This window comes from Tupaia chinensis, unplaced genomic scaffold (genome assembly GCF_000334495.1).
Source record: "Tupaia chinensis unplaced genomic scaffold, TupChi_1.0 Scaffold143845_1, whole genome shotgun sequence".
NCBI classification, from domain to species: domain Eukaryota; kingdom Metazoa; phylum Chordata; class Mammalia; order Scandentia; family Tupaiidae; genus Tupaia; species Tupaia belangeri.
In genome coordinates, this window is record NW_006203696.1 from 368,410 (window position 1) to 384,717 (window position 16,308).

At 62.3% G+C, this 16,308-nt stretch overlaps 1 protein-coding gene across 1 annotated transcript in view; it reads left to right on the forward strand.

The window, feature by feature from the left end:
* COL5A1 (collagen type V alpha 1 chain) overlaps positions 1–16,308 on the forward strand; it is a 184,251-nt gene that overhangs the window by 146,408 nt on the left and 21,535 nt on the right. Inside the window, exons 43-61 of the mRNA XM_006165267.2 lie at positions 542–649; positions 2,264–2,353; positions 2,440–2,493; positions 3,546–3,653; positions 6,062–6,169; positions 6,922–6,975; positions 8,289–8,342; positions 8,425–8,532; positions 9,235–9,288; positions 9,369–9,476; positions 10,552–10,605; positions 11,885–11,992; positions 12,374–12,427; positions 12,666–12,719; positions 13,624–13,677; positions 14,356–14,409; positions 15,072–15,179; positions 15,269–15,322; positions 15,414–15,467. Coding sequence (XP_006165329.1) covers positions 542–649; positions 2,264–2,353; positions 2,440–2,493; positions 3,546–3,653; positions 6,062–6,169; positions 6,922–6,975; positions 8,289–8,342; positions 8,425–8,532; positions 9,235–9,288; positions 9,369–9,476; positions 10,552–10,605; positions 11,885–11,992; positions 12,374–12,427; positions 12,666–12,719; positions 13,624–13,677; positions 14,356–14,409; positions 15,072–15,179; positions 15,269–15,322; positions 15,414–15,467 — 1,440 coding nt within the window. The remainder of the gene's footprint in view (positions 1–541; positions 650–2,263; positions 2,354–2,439; positions 2,494–3,545; positions 3,654–6,061; positions 6,170–6,921; positions 6,976–8,288; positions 8,343–8,424; positions 8,533–9,234; positions 9,289–9,368; positions 9,477–10,551; positions 10,606–11,884; positions 11,993–12,373; positions 12,428–12,665; positions 12,720–13,623; positions 13,678–14,355; positions 14,410–15,071; positions 15,180–15,268; positions 15,323–15,413; positions 15,468–16,308) is intronic.

The window sequence follows — 16,308 nt, forward strand, 5'->3', positions numbered from 1 at the left end:
GCCGTCGGCTCACGGTGCGCTGGGCCGGGCTTAGGCACGTGGCTTCCACCCTCCAGCTTGCCCTTGCCGTGGGCATCCAAGCAGCTGCCAGTGCCTGGCCTGCTACCCTGACCACGGTGGGTGCATGGGGGTGGCTCTGAGCTGGGGTCTGTGGCCGAGGGCAATGGTAGGGAGTGTCACATCTGTCATAGTGCTAGGGATGGTGGCCGCTGCAGACACAGGGCTGAGGCTCGTGGGCCCCACCCGGGCATGCTTTTCTCCCACTGCTTCGCCCATCTGGTGTCTGGGAAGGGAGGCCTGGTCTTGCCTCCTGGAAGGTGCTGGGTACGGGTGGCCAGAGGCCAGGCCTGGCTGGGCCAGGCAGCTGGCCAGGCTGGCGCGGTCTTCCCTTCCGCACAACTGCTAGAAGGAGCGGGCCACCAGGAACATGGAGGCGCAGGGCCTGCACTGGGCCCTCGCCTGCCCGCCTAGGGCGGCCTGCAGACCCGGGCAGGGAGGCCTAGGCTGTGACTGGTTTGTGCTGATGCTGATCTTCCTGTAGGGCCCCACGGGAGAGACGGGTCCAATGGGCGAGCGAGGCCACCCTGGGCCCCCTGGCCCTCCTGGTGAGCAGGGACTCCCTGGCCTTGCCGGAAAAGAAGGCACGAAGGTGAGTTTCTCGAATCTTCCATGCCAGGCCAGGCATTTCCCGAGCGGTCATTTCGGGACTTCGATTTCTCTTGCTCTTTTCTGGAGGCTGGCTAGCTGCTCAGTCAGGCTCTTTATGCCACTTTGCTCCGAAGACAGAAATCTAGCCCCAGGCTGGATCGATTTGAAGCAGGACCAGAGCTGACCTGACACAGGGAGAGGCTTGTGAAGGAAGCAGGCCCGCTTCGTTCTTGGCCCCCGCTGCCGCCCTGTCCCAGCTCTGCAGGAGGGCTCTTCCACCCCGTGTGCCTAAAACCATCACAGTACACAGGGATCCTTCACAAACCGTCCACCAGGGCCGGCCCTGTGGCCTGGATCCCACATGGCCCATCACATGGTTCAAGTCCTGGCCTTGGCGACTTGAAGAGCACTCTGGGCATGTGCTTGTGCATGCCCCCAGTCCCGACAGGATGGACACACGGAGGAGAAGGGCTTGTGGTGTGACCCTCCTCTCTGTCTCTGTCTCTGTCTCGCTCCGGCAAGTGCACAGGTCTTCTGGCAAATGAGATAAAAAGAAAAAAAGACCTGCTGTTCTACGAGGCAGAAACGTAGCCAGACATGAAGAACTGCCCCTACCTGCTAGCCCCAGCCCTGGTCATCCCTTTAGGTGGCCACAGACGGGTGCCCTGGGTCGGGAGGTCATGACGTCTTGTGTATGAGCAAGAAACATAAATAGCCCTTCTGTACCTCTTCAATAAGAGGCCCACAGAGCACAAGCTCCCCAGCCTTTTGTGGGGCCCCACCAAGAGCACCCTTATAATAGGAAGGTGGAACAGACCAAGTGCTGAGAGAATGCACGTATGTGTGTGCGTGCGTGTGCAACGGGTGCACTCCATCAGTGTACGTGTGCTTGAATGTAGAAGTCTTTCAGAAGTTCGTGAAAAATGTGTATATGGAAGAGCTAAGAATGGGTTTCCAATATTTTTTGCACCAAAATAAAGTTGTACTTTAATCCATTTTTCTATGAACTTTTGGAAATCCCCTGGTGTGTGTACCCACGCGTGCGTGTGTGCATGTATCCCAGACACCCAGAGTTTGGGTTAGGAAGGGGAACCGAGGGCGTGTGACTTGCTGATGTGGAAAGCCCCTGGACCTCCCCCCAGACCCCGTGGGGCCTGGAGAGAGCAGGGCTGTAATGGCTTTCGGGGTACAGCCCACGGTGCCTCTTCTCAGAAAACATGCCCCCCGGCATGCCCGAGCACGGCAGGCTGTACCTGCGACGCCACACTCCCCTGTGTCTGAGCACAGCCGCACATCGGCCCCGACTGCGGAGAAAGGCCCTGGCTCCCACTCGGCCTGAGGTGGGCCTGCGGGACTCGGTGGCCTGGACCTGTGCAGTCCGCTGTCCTGAGTCCACAGCAGAGCTAGCCTGCGTCCTCTGGCTGCGAGCCTGACCGAGCTGCCCAATGAACTCCAGGCTCAGAGACCTGAGTGGCCAGGGAGCTGCACGGGACAGATCCCAGTGGTGTGACAGCCTGGCCTAGCACCCTGCAGGCCTGGCCCTGGCCATCCTCGGAAGCTGACAGGAGGGCCGGTCATGGTTCTGGGGATAACTCACGTGTGGCTCTGCTTTCAGGGTGACCCAGGCCCTGCTGGCCTCCCAGGAAAAGACGGACCCCCAGGATTACGCGGCTTCCCTGGGGACCGAGGGCTTCCTGGTCCAGTGGTGAGTGAGGGCCAAGCAGGGGTCGGAGGGGGTACGGTCATGGCCCAGTGCCTCTTCCAGGTCCCTGACCCACTGTCACCTTACAGGGAGCTCTTGGACTGAAAGGCAGCGAGGGCCCCCCTGGCCCGCCAGGCCCTGCGGTGAGTCCTACCTCCTCAGTACCTACTCTGCAGGCGAGATGGGGTGTGGAGAGCAGCCCAGGTTCCCGTGTGTTTTGAAGAGGGCCAGGTGCAAGAGGTGGCCTTTGGGGAGGAGGGTGGTCCCGGGGCTGTGCTGAGTCGGGGCTGCAGAGGGCCAGGCAGTGTGGAGGGTGGGACGGGTACCTGTTGCTGCTCATGTCTCTCTGGAGGGGAAGGGAGGGCAGGGACACAGCTACCCGGGTCCTGGAGCTGGGCTCTCGCACGGACCTGGGTTGTTGCAGGGGACTGGGCTGTCGAGGCAACTCCTGGTGGAGGGATTCTGGCCTGCAGTGTATAGCGGCGGATCCCCCGACTCCAGGGTGGGCGCTCAGCAAGGCCCAGCGCTTCCCTGTCCCCAGATGCCAGGACAGCTGCCCCTTCCTGCAGCAGCACAAGCACTGAGTCCCCACCCACGGTGAACACTGTAGGATGTAGTGTCCACTGTGTCCAGAAGGGTCCCGAAGGCCCCTCAGCTACAGCAGCTGCCCGCCCCTGGCTGGGCTGGGGTCCGGCCACTAAACAGCACCCTGTTTTCCTGATGGAATCATGGCTGTTTGAGAGACAGCGATGGGGTGGCCACCCTAAGCGAGGCTGCCTTGCTCCTGACCAGGGTGGGCGGAGGGCCTCTAGACAGCAGTGGCTGCTTGGTGTGACCCCAACGGCCAGGTGCACTGTGGCCAGCAGGGCCTACCTGGTGAACACAGCGCCGAGGAGAGGTGCAGAAAGTGGCAGGCAGAGCCCCAGGGGAGCCTGGCCGGCTTCAGAGAGACCAGCGAGGGCAAGCTTGGAGGAGGATGTCCCCAGGCCCTGAGGAAGAGGCGTGTGTGAGGGAAGAGCTGGGGGCACAGGGCCAGGGTGCCTCAAATGCTAAGCCCAATGGCTGGAGCTTGCCCAGGGCCACAGTGAGCTGCTGCAGCCCCTGGGGCAGGTGAAGGTGCGACTGTGCGGTGCTTCATGGAGCCACGTCTGCGCGGCTGAGAGCCTTGACATTCCTGTTTTCCTGTCCTGCCCAGGGATCTCCAGGAGAGAGAGGCCCGGCCGGTGCTGCAGGGCCCATCGGCATCCCGGGGAGACCTGGGCCCCAGGGACCCCCAGGGCCGGCTGGAGAGAAAGGGGCCCCTGTAAGTACTGCCTTGGCTCGGGGGGACCTTTCCTCAGAGCCACTGGGATCATCCCATGGCCAGCTTGTCCCTCCCCTGGGGGTGGGTGGGGACAGCGGTACAGTTTTGGACCACCTCCAGGAAGTGTGTGTGTTCTTGAGCATCCTGACTGAGGTCCGTGGGGAGGACTCCCTGCACTGCCCACGCTTCCAGCGAGTGGTCGAGCTGGAAGGAGCCCTGGGGAGGGGCAGCGAGGCTCAGCCCTCCATGCCTGCACAGCGAGGTCCTGGCAGGATCCACAGGAGAGGGCTGGAGGCAGCCTGTCCCCTGTGGACCCAGTCCTGCCCAAAGTAGGGGGCCATGTGTGTGGATGGCCTGCCATGTGAGCACCCCCCCGCCATGGACAGACCCATGCTGGTCTTTGCATGAGAAAGGTGGCTGTTTGGGACTGGGGGCTCCCCTCCCTTGGTCTGGGGTGCCCATGGAGGGAAGCCGTGTCTTGTGGTTCTTGAGGGCAGGGAGGGGTGAGTCCACGAGCTGCCGGAGGGTTTGCACAGAGGAGATACAGGAGCTCTTCTCTTGCATACATGCCTTCTCGGCAGCACACGCCATCCCCTTCCCTGGCCATCCAGAGTGGCTCCCCCGCCGCCACGGCCTGCCCGCACATTGCAGCGTCCACCTGGCCCGTGCTCACAGCCGGGGAGCAGTTCCAGCTCTGCCAGGATGGGCCGAGGTCTGGGGAAGTCGGCAGTGCCACCATGACTGGGTGCTGCTCTAGCCAGGCACATGTGTGGACATGTGTGTCAGACAGGTGGCATCTTCTGTGGCTTTGCCCTTGGTGGCACATGGCTAGCGAGGACAGCCTGGTCGTATTCCCTGGGAAGACATTCCCCACTGAAACCACAGAGGGGACTCGTGCCCCTCTGAGCGTCCCTTCAGCCTGCTGTCGACAATCTTGCTGTTGCACCGTCCTTTCCACAAGGCAGCCAGGACGCGGGGCCAGCGGGAGCCCCTGGGCAGTGAGCACAGGCGAAGGCAGGGGGAGCGGTGTGGTCGGTTGTCTCGAGAGGACAGTCGTTCCTCAGAAACCTTGCCAGGGGTCAGCTACCGGGGAAAGCTCGTCTTTCTCCAGAATAGCTCCAGCGAGAACAGGTCGAGGAAAGGCCAGGCAGCACCACGAACCCTTGACGTGGCCCGTGATGTCGGACGGGGATGCCCCGCAGGGCCCTGCCAGGGCCTTGGCTGGAAGAAGCCCACGTCGGTGGGGCCAGGTCTGAAGGAAGGAATGAGCCATGCAGCTGGAGAGGGTGCAGCAGAGCAGGGGCGAGGGAGCGAGCGCCGCCTTAGCTCGGAGCACGCAGCAGGGAGCGCGTCCTCGCCCGCGCCCTCCCCAGCGAGCACACCCTCTTTCTGTGCATCTGCCAGGAGCGGGTTCCCGGCTGAGGCTGCTCAAGTCGCTTGCCCGCAGGGGAGGCGATGGCTGACAGACAGCAGGGACGTAGTTAGGGCCAGCAATATGGGGGACGGGTGGGAGTCAGGACAGGAGAGACAGGTGGGGGGAGTGTGCACATGCATGCTTACACACGTGGGTGTGCATACTTGTCTCTGTGTGCGCCTTTGTTCATGGGTGTGCATGCACTCACATGTGCACATACATGTCCTGTGTGTGCACACCTGTGTGTCTATGGATACACGCACGTGCACATGCATGTCCCGTGTGTGCACACCTGTGTGTCTATGGATACACGCATGCACGTGCCCTTTTGTACAGGTGTTTGTGCACATGCATGTTTGTGTTTCATCGTGTATGTATATGCATGTGTGTCCTCGTAGGCATGCATGTACATGTGTGTTGTGTGTGTACACAAGTCCATATGTGTGTGTACTCATCTGTGTCTGTGTGTGTGCGTGTGAGTGTGTGTGCATGCACTAGCGAGGAGCTCTGTGTGTGCATGCGTGTGTGTGCACGTGCATGCATGCGCACGTTCTGCAGAGAACCGAATGGGCAGGAGGGTTAGTGGAAGCTGGAGCTCGGGCGCTCCTGGCCGCCATCTGAGACAATGGCACGAGGCTCGGGGAGCCCGCCTCGGGGAGCCCGCCTCCGGGAACCCGCCTCGGGGAGTCCGCCTCGGGGAGCCCGCCTCGGGGAGCCTGCCGGCTGGCTCCCATGCAGGCTCTGCTTGCCGTTCTGGGCCTCAGTTTCCCCGTCCATGGAAGAGCAGCCCTTCCTAGGGTGTTGTTGATGAGACGCAGTAACGCAGCAGATGGTTGTGGCCTGGGGCTGGGCTCAGAGCTGGACTCAGCGGGACTGTAGTGACGGTCACTCCCAAGGAGCAGTCCTCTTCCTTCCTGTGGCCTTCTCCGTGGTGAAGCGCGTTGACGGGTGTTCTCACGACAGAGCCACATTTGAGGGTCTTCTTCCTCTCTAGGGCGAGAAAGGCCCACAGGGGCCAGCTGGCAGAGATGGCCTCCAGGGTCCCGTGGGACTCCCCGGTCCTGCTGGCCCCGTGGGCCCCCCTGGAGAAGATGGGGACAAGGTAAGGAGAGCCTGGCAGCAGGCAGTGTGGGACGCGGGTGGGTGGAGCCCCGGCCACCCTGAGTCCCGGCCTCGGTGGACAGCCCCAGAAGCACACAGATAAATGACATTGCTGCCATGCTTGAGGGAACTTAGAAGCCACTTTCCTCTCGTGCAGTTTTGTCATTGCCCAAGGCACCGACTGTGAGTAGCCAGCAGCAAAGGAAAACAGTCCCTGCCCCTCACCCCCACTTCAAACCCACAACCGTGGGGCAGGTTTAACGAGGCCTTGCTGGGCACCTGCTTTTCAGTGTCTTCACCTGCATTGTCGGGGCTCCCTTTCATTAAGCGCGTCTTTATAATGGGATGCTCTTACTGCGGGAGCTCGTATTTCAAACTTCATTTCATGAAGACGGTGAAACCGCGCTCTCCGGGTCAGCTTTCCATTCGTGATAGCTCCGTGACATTTCCGACTGTCACCTCAGGGTAGAGCGCTCCATGGGAACACCGCCATTGGGCCCTCGATGGTCACTCTGTCACGTCCGCAGTCCGACCTGAACAGACCAAGTGAGCCTTTCAGGGGGACTGCCCCCTACGCCCCAGGCTGCCCGCACAGGCTCCGGCCGTCCCGCCAGCCCTGGCTTCCAAAGGGAACCGTGCCAGTGTGGAAACGTTCTTAGGAAAGTCCTAGGGCTCCCTGGCGAGGACGCTGTTCTTAATCCCAGGACAAATGCCCTGTGAGGGGCTGCCTGACGGACTCTTCTCCACCCCTAGGGAGAGGTTGGAGAGCCCGGGCACAAGGGGAGCAAGGGCGACAAAGGCGAGCAGGTAAGAGGCACGGCGGGCAGGTGGCGCGGCCCAGGCCTGGGGCTCGTGCCCTGGACGGCCCGACGGTGGGCAGGGAGTGCCGGCCGCTCACGTTCCTGTTAGCATCTCTGCGTGTGTGCTTGCGTTTAGATGCGTGTCTGTGTGTGTGCACGTCTGCGAGTGAATCTCTGGTGTTAAAAAACGAACAGGAAGCATCGCAGGGTTGTGAGGTGAACATTCTGGGCATCTTTGTCCTTGGAGGTGTCGGTAGTGCAGATACACCTGCCACCCTGCACACTGAGGGTGGCTGGACATTCCGCAGAGGAGCACGCTCACCCAATGCCTGCTCGCTTCCCCGTTTTTTTTTTTTTTTTAAATCTATTGAGAAAGATTTGTGTGTTCTTTTTTAAAAAGAAATTTTTATTCATTTTTTTCACAAGAGACAAAGAGAAAGTCACCCTTGGCAGGTCTCTTCACACTGTGACTTCTGTCCCTAGCTGCCAGGGCTCAGGAGCTCAGGCATACACCTGGTCCCTGGGGCTCGGGAGCTCAGGCGCACGCCTGGCGTGTTTCAGGTAGACTCGGGGTATGAACTCGACTTGGCCATGTGGCTTTTGGCACTGCACAGTGGCGTGCTGCTGCCCGCGTCACCAGAGCTGGGCCGGTATGTGTGTCCTTGTGAAGTCCGTCTTCCTGCCAGCTGAGATGTGCCTCTCGCCCCTGGCCCACTTAGGCCTCTCTGCCAGTGTTTTTATTCTGGGCAGGAGGTGACCCCGCTCTAAAGGGGCCTACTGCTAGGAGACCTTCGGCCGTACCAGGCTCTCAGGGGACAGGGCCTCAGCTGTCCCTTGCTGTCCTCTCTCCCGCAGTCCCTGTGCTGTACCAACAGCGAATGGGTTTGAAGATGGCAGGGCTGCAGGGCCATGGTGCTGGCAGGAGGGCGTGCACATGCTGCCCCGCTCACCCACAGTGGGGCCGTGTGGCCCTAGGGCTTCCTTGTTAAAGGGGCCTCACGGGCCCGCACCGTGGAGTGGGATGGGAGCCATAGGTGACGCACTGTGGCCTCTAGGGAGATGTCGGTGCCAGCCCTGTGGTGACTGGTGGCTAGCCAGGATGATACACTTGGGTTGGACTGAGACTGTCACCTCCCTAGAGCAGCAGCGTGCCTGTGTGGGTGGGACATCCCTCCCGTGAATGACAGGCCTGGGCTCTGACCCTGTAACCTTTGGTCATTGGCCCCTGCTCTGAGCGGACCCTGCCGGAGACCTGATTCAACCCCACCCCGGTCTCCTCCCTGGTTCCCGGAGCAACCGTGTCTGTCTTGTTCCCCACAGGGTCCTCCCGGGCCTACAGGTCCTCAAGGCCCCATCGGACAGCCAGGCCCCTCTGTGAGTACCCGGAAGGCCCCAACCCCGAGCCGCCGTGTTGCCAGTAACTTGTCCTCATCCGCGTCTGGCTGTTTCCCTGCAGGGAGCCGATGGTGAGCCGGGGCCTCGCGGACAGCAGGGCCTGTTCGGGCAGAAAGGTGATGAAGGCCCACGAGGTTTTCCAGGGCCCCCCGGGCCAGTGGGGCTGCAGGTAACGAGTTCCCGCATGTCTAGGTGGGGGTGGTCTATTCAGATCCCGTGTCCTGCTGCGCCCCTCTCGTCTTCTCAACGGGCAAACCAAGATGGGGCTGAGGGGCGTCCTGGGCTTCCCCGTCCATGTGCAAGTGCCCGCAGGTCCCAGAATCCCGGGCATGCCCTGCGCCTCCATGGTCGTGGAAGCCGGAGCCCTGCTGAGCGCCTGTAGGAGAGAGAAAAAGCAGAAACGGCCGCCGCACCCCTGGGAGGGCTGCGCGGCACCCGCAGTGCGCTCGGCTCGTGCACGGTTCCATCAGATTTTGCAACCTCACCGTGTGGCATGCCGCGCAGCAAGCGCGTACCTGGCTTTCTCACTCCCTGTGTGTTATGAGGCGTGTCGAATGTCCTTCGATGGCCTTCGGACACACGACTTTTCATGTGTTTCGGATGACACGATTTCTAGTCCCCATGTAACGTCCCAGCAATGGCTGTTGATACCATTTCTCCCCTGCTGCCAGCGCACTGGGCCGTGCTGTTCTATGGGACACACTTGCCCCTAAATCTCCGCCTTCTCTCCTGCTTCTCTCGGGGAGTTCGGATGGGGGTGCCCTGGCGTGCAGCTGTTGACGCTTGGTTGGCGTGGTGGCCCATGCTGGCGGGACAGCGTGCTGTGGTGGCATCGGCCAGAGCAGCCCCTCACTGCCCTGTCCCTCTCCAGGGTTTGCCGGGCCCCCCAGGTGAAAAGGGAGAGACGGGCGACGTGGGCCAGATGGTAAGTGTGGTTGATGCCGCGGCTGCCCCACAGCTGGCTCGTGTTCTGGGTCTGGGCTCACCGGCCTCTCCTTTTCCTAGGGGCCCCCTGGTCCCCCTGGCCCCCGAGGACCCTCTGGAGCTCCAGGTGCTGATGGGCCTCAAGGTCCTCCGGGAGGAATAGGAAATCCTGGTGCCGTCGGAGAGAAGGTGATGCCTTTTACCTGTTCCAGTAGTTCCCCGTGACAGAACAGGGTGTGTGCGCGCGTGTGTGTGCGTGCGTGTGTGCACAGCCAGATGTGCAGGGCAGAGCTAGGTTGCTCCCACCAGGTGTGTTTTGAAGCTTAGGAAAAGGCTCACAAGATGGTGTCGGGAACTCTGGCATGGCCCTCTCTGACGGCGTCTGCAGTTTCCGGCTGGCCCACCCCATCAGGGTGGCGCTCTGCCCTGCGATCGGCCTTCCCAGGCGCCGCTGCCGCCGCGTTCTCTGCCTTCCTCCCTGGCCCCTCCTCATCTGAGCTGGTTAATTTCAGGGCCCTGGTCCTGAAGACGACTGAAGGCACATGATGACTCCGCGTGTGTGCGTGGCATGTGTGCATGTTTACATGTGTGTCCATGTGATGAGTGCGAGGCTGCCCCCGGATGGCACTACTCTGAGGGCACACACCGTAGTTCCTCTGGGTAAGAGGGAGGCGTAGGTGCTTGCCCCAAGCTCCTTGGGCCGCTTCTGGAGCTGTGTCTGATGTCAGGCGGTGAGACAGGAGCCACCTCTGCCTGCTGTGACGTGGCCACCAGAAATGCCCTGCCAGGGCTCAGGGCCACAGCCTGCTGCTCTGCCCAGATGTGGCCACTGAGGGCACACATCTGTCATCTTCTGGCCCTGGCACACACACACCCCGAGCCAGGGCCCGAGTCCCTGAGGCTTTCGTGTGGTTCCCTCCCTGCCTGGACCCTGGCTATCCCCCGCCTGGAGTGCTATGCCCCAGTCAGCTCCTCTCTGTCACCCTCCACTCCTGAGTCCTAGCTGGAAAGCCTGCAGTTGGGTCCCTTGTTACCTGGACACCTCCTCCCGTGTCCATCGCATGCCTGAGTCTGACGCTGTCGCCCTTCACCCATGCCTGTGCCCACTGCGTCACTCACACACCTCCCAGTAGTCCTGGGCACTTCTGAGGCAGCGGCTGGGGGCCCACCTGCACCAGACGTGGGCAGGCAGCCTCTCAGGCAAGTCTGAGAAGCCAGACCCACTGCCTCGTCGTTGCCCTAACCAGGCTGCCTTTCTCCCTAGGGTGAGCCCGGCGAAGCTGGAGAGCCCGGCCTCCCAGGAGAAGGGGGTCCCCCGGTGAGTGAGCTGCCTTGAGAGGTCTGGACGGGGCTGCAGGGCATGTGCAGAGGGTGCCGGGTCAAAGCTCCACTGTATTTCCACTGAAGTGGGTGTGGTGCCCCTCTGTGCCTGCTCACGGAGTTCCATGAGGAAGAAGGCGTAGAGGAGAGTGGGCTGTGTATGTGGACCTGTGTGTGCCTGTGTGTGTGCACCTATGTGTGTGACTATGTGCATCTGTGTGTGTGCGCCTGTGTGTGCCTGTGTGCGCCTGTGTGTGCCTGTGTGTGTGCCTGTGTGCGTATGTCTGTGTGTACCTGCATATGTAACTGTGCATCTGCGTGTGTGCACCTATGTGTGTGACTATGTGCATCTGTGTGTGTGCGCCTGTGTGTGCCTGTGTGTGTGCACCTATGTGTGTGACTATGTTTATCTGTGTGTGTGCGCCTGTGTGTGCGCCTGTGTGTGCGCCTGTGTGTGCCTGTGTGTGTGCACCTATGTGTGTGACTATGTGTATCTGTGTGTGTGCGCCTGTGTGTGTGCCTGTGTGCGCATGTGTGTGTGTACCTGCGTATGTAACTGTGCATCTGCGTGTGTGCACCTGTGTGTGTGCCCGTTTGTACCTGCATGTGTGCCTGTGTGGACCTGCGTATGTGACTGTGCACCTGTGTGTGTGTGCCTGTGTGCATCTGCGTGTGTGCACCTGTGTGTGTGCCCGTTTGTACCTGCATGTGTGTGTGTGTACCTGCATATGTGACTGTGCATCTGTGTGTGTGTGCCTGTGTGCATCTGCATGTGTGCACCTGTGTGTGTGTGCCCGTTTGTACCTGCATGTGTGCCTGTGTGTACCACAGCAGCGACCACCTGCTGCTGGTGACTGCAGCCACTCCGCCATCCATGACTGTCAGGCCCATCCCCGCTGCCATCACCTCTTGCCAGACTCTGAAGGCCGGGCTGTCCCAGGCCTTGGTGGGCAGGTCGACACACACCGCAAGGTCGGCCCAGAACAGCTTTTGGGCTTGGGGTGGCTGAGGCCTCCTGGGATTCAGTTACGCCCACCTGAGAGCACAGGTTGGAGGGGGTCCTGCAGCCCCGCTGTTGTCGGGGCCAAATCTTGGCCTTTGAGGGTCCCAGAAAGCCAGGGGCTCCTCTGCCTGCCTGAGTGCCCGCGGGTGGTGCTCCCAGGTGCTGTGAAGGTGCGAGTGGGCCGGGCACCTGGCCTCAGGCAGTGCCCACAGGCACTCGGACCACCTGCCTGATGTGTGACTCTGAGAACCGGATGGTGGCCTCTTCCCTTCAGGGACCCAAGGGAGAAAGGGGGGAGAAGGGTGAGTCAGGCCCTTCTGGTGCTGCTGGCCCCCCCGGACCCAAAGGCCCTCCCGGAGACGACGGCCCCAAAGGCAGCCCCGTGAGTAGTCTGTGTGGCGGGGCCTCGGGTGGTGGGGACCGCGAGTCTTGCGTGGACCGCTGGGTCCTCAGCAATGCTCCCTCCTTCGGCAGCCCTGGTTCTGCATGGGGCAGGAGTTCGGGGAGGCCCATTCTAGAGCTGGGAGGCCCAGGCTCGGGTCTCACCCTCAAGCACCCAGGACTGGACGGGTGGATAGGCCACCTGCCCCCTCACATCTCAGGAAAGCAGAGACCGACTGGCCAATGAGACGGGGCCTGAACGGCTCCCGGGTGGAGAGCAGGCCTGGGTGTTGGGATGGCAACTGCCGGTTGTCCTGAGGCAGCTGCTTGGTGGGGTCAGGGTGGGTTGTTGAAGCTCTTGCCCTGTCTCTCTCCTTTCCAGGGCCCGGTGGGTTTTCCTGGAGATCCCGGCCCCCCTGGCGAGCCTGGCCCTGCGGTAGGTGTCCAGAGGGCCCGCTTGTCCTTCCTGCCCTCGTCCTCTGGGGCACGGACCCTCCCACTCTGAGGCTGTGCATCGAGGCTGCCCAGGCGAAGGGGCACGTGCCCACCTGCCAGCGCGGCGGGCGGCAGCAGGACAGGTTTCAGTTCCAGCCAGGAACTGTGGGTGCAGTGGGTGCTGGGGTGCACTTGGGTGCTGTCCAGAAGGCAGCAAGGATTGGCTTTTGTCCCTACAGGGCCAGGACGGTCCTCCTGGTGACAAAGGAGATGACGGTGAACCCGGGCAGACGGTGAGTCCCAGCTTCTTGGCAGAAGCCACAGTGTCTGCCTTTCTAGGTCTCCGTGACTCGTGGGGTCCTTTCCGAGGAAACCCAGTCTGGCTCCGAGCCCCCCATCACGTGTGTCCTTGACTGTGACAGGGCCTCACAAAGGCCATTGAGGAGCTAGTGGGAGCTGCGGGCCCTCTTCCCAGTGGAGAGTTGCCCATGAGGCCCCACGTGATGTGGCAGGCCGGCCCAAAGCCTCCGGGACCCGCAGGACTCCTACAGGTCGCCTCTGCTCGGCCCTCCTGCTTCAGCCTGCCAATATCTCCCCTCGCACTGGCAACGCCGTGCACCTAGAGGTGGACTGACCTCGGGGCCCTGGCAGGCCTGAGCGAGGTGACCCCTGGCTCGCAGAGGCCCCCCTTGCCCACCTGTACCTCGGCAGTCATGGCTGGGGAGGTCCTCGCTGAGGCCCAGGGCTCTGCTGCCCGCTCGAGATGAGCAGCCAGCAGGGAAGGGCCAGGGACGCTTGCTCAGGCCAGGCTCCCGCAGACGTCCCTGCTGGGTTCCACACTCCTGACCTGGGCCCTAGGGGAGCTGCCTATCCTCACAGCTGCAAAAGAGCTGCCGGTGACACCCTGTGGGGTCACAGTGGGGGTTAAGCCAGCTACTGTGTCCCGCCAGCAGGTACCCCAGGGATGAACGTTGTTCCCTGAAGGGCAGCAGACCCGTGGAGATGACTGGTCCCACGTCTGCTGCAGCCGAGCACCCCTGGGCCTCCCTCGCTCCGAGTCTTGCGCTGGCTCTGGGAGAGTGAGGCTGCACCAAGGCCAGCCTGGGCAGAGAAGGTTGAGAGCTCAGTGGGTCTGGCCACCACATCCTAGTCCAATGGGTGGACTCCTAATGTTCTGCACATCTTCCCTAATTCCAGGGATCCCCAGGCCCCACTGGTGAGCCAGGCCCATCCGGCCCTCCAGGAAAGCGGGTAAGTAGCACGTAGGCCTGCCCTGCAGGATCTCCCCCGACCTCCTGCTGGGCCCTGGGCTCTGAGCCTCGCTGCAGGAGTATGGGCGCCACTATACCTTCTCCACCAGTGTCCGTTTCACAGAACTCAGGCCTGCCCAGGCCCTGCGAGGCCCCTTTTAGGACAGCCAATGACGCTGTCAGAACAGCTGTCCTGGGGAAAAGCACCCATGAAGCCACTAACTGCTTTTCCCTTGCTCAGACTCCCTAAGAGAAGGTGGGTCTGCAGGTGGAACCTCGAGTCGGTGCGCCAGTAAACCAAGCTGCTCAGTGCACAGCTGGCCAGTGCACAGGGCGGCCAGCGCCTCCCCTGGGCTCTCAGGACCAGCACGGGGCGGCCGGCATCTCCCTGGGGCTCTCAGGACCAGCACGGGGCGGCCAGCACCTCCCTGGGGCTCTCAGGACCAGCACAGGGTGGCCGGCACCTCCCTGGGGCTCTCAGGACCAGCACAGGGCGGCCAGCGCCTTCCCTGGTGATCTTGGGACCCACCCTTAGGACCTACATCCACGTGGGCCAGTGGCTGGGCCAGCCTCTGCGTCCCCAGCTCTCTCCTCACCCAGGCCTGCGTCTCCCACACCGAGTCTGTCCCTCCGGCTTCTACAGGCCAAGCCACACCTGTTGTTCTCTTACTTGTTCCAGGGTCCCCCCGGCCCCGCAGGCCCTGAAGGCAGACAGGGAGAAAAAGGAGCCAAGGTAACTAGCCTGCCGGCTGCTTCCACCCCATGTGGCCTCCCAGGGGAGGGATGTGGAGAAACGAATGGACAGAGGAGGCCACAGAGGCAGGGCTGGTCCTCAGCCCACGGGCACTCTGTGGCTCAGCACAGCACCGGGTGGAGAGCTGGGAGGGGGCTGGTTGGAGCCTGGATTCTGGCACCACCCCCACCAGCCCCAGGGAGGATGTGGCTGCACAGGAATCAGAGCACTGGGCCCTCTGTCCTCTGGGAGCTGTGAGGCTTCGTGCCTGCTCTTGCCCTGGCCGGGCCTCGCTGACCCGAGGAACAAGGGGCACAGGGCTGTCCCAGCAGCCAGGTGGCCCGCGTGGCCCCGGTTGGCACCTGTGTGTGTCTTTTTGGACATGCTCTGTAAATCACCAAAGCCACATAGAAGTCGTGTGGTTCTTTCCTGCCTGAGAGGTGGCAGCTGTGGACACCCTGGGGTGGTGGGCACTGTTGACAGGAGATGAGGGAGCCCAGCTGGCCGAGGGTATTAGCGGGCTGGAGAATGGCCAGGGCAGCCCCGGGGTATCTGGGACCTCTGGGGTTCTGTCCAAGGCACCAGGGCTCTGGAGTAGTGGTCCCGGGCCAGGGTGCTGGGGCCTCTGGATCTGGGCCCACTCTCCTCTTCACCCCCCACAGGGAGAAGCTGGGCTGGAAGGCCCTCCTGGGAAGACTGGCCCCATCGGTCCCCAGGGGGCTCCCGGGAAGCCCGGGCCCGATGGCCTGCGAGGAATTCCTGGTCCTGTGGTGAGTGGGCTGAGCAGGCCTGGGCAGTGGAGGGGCAGCTGAGGGCAGGGCCTGTGGCCTGGGGCCTCAGCCAGGGCTCTGTGTTTCAGGGTGAACAAGGTCTCCCAGGATCTCCAGGCCCAGATGGCCCCCCTGGCCCCATGGTGAGTGATGCTCCTGGTGGCAGCTGGGAGGCACAGACTTGCTGTCTAGAACCTCTGGGCTGAAGACTGTGACCTCTGCCTTTTCCTGCAGGGTCCCCCAGGACTCCCTGGCCTCAAAGGCGATTCTGGTCCCAAAGGTGAAAAGGTGAGGGGAATTCGGGGCCTCTGTGGTCATAGCTCGGGCTCCCCCCAAACTCTTGGCTTCAAGCTCAAGAAGTGTTGACCCCTCGCCCCACGCGTCTGGCCTGCTGTGACTGGGGATGGGTACGGAGAGGTTGCAGAGCAAAGGGGGGGCGGACACGCCACTTTGGAGACGTGGGTCTGCCCTTGGGGGCCCGTGCTGTTGGGAGACCCGAGACCACTACAGGTGGACAGATCCTCTGCCGGCTGCCGGGGGCCCAGCTGGAGGGCTCAGGGCCCCAGGGGAGGTGCTGTTTCTGGACGCAGTGGTTTCAGATCCCTCCTGCAGGAGGGGTGCAAGCATGGTAGGGCAGGGGCCCTGTCACTCCTTCCCATGGTGACTCTTCCCTTGCATCGGTTCGTCTACCAAGTGGACCTGTAGGCCAAGCAGGTGCATGAGGCAGGCGGCAGAGGGGACTCTCACGTTCACCACCACCACCCCAGGCCCCACAGTGACGAAGGCCGGAGTCCTTCCAGAGCTTTCTGTGGGCTCATAGAAGATAATCGAATGTGCATGTGGCACCAGAACCTGCGATGGCCACAGCTCTCTATGTTCATCCATGAGCTTGGCTCCGGCTCCTCGTAACGGAGCCGTCCCGTTTACCGTAGACACACTGGGGAGGGATCGCACGTGAAGACAGGCGCTCAGGAGGCACCTTTGACTCCGGTTGAGGTCTGCTTCTGGCCCCTCATGGGCTGTCTTAGTCCATCTGTCCGTCCTGGTGGAGCCCGTCGACAGCTGACCTGGCTCAGCAGCCGCCAGGGTGCAGCTGTGCCCGTGGGCAGCCCACATGGCTGCGTGAGCG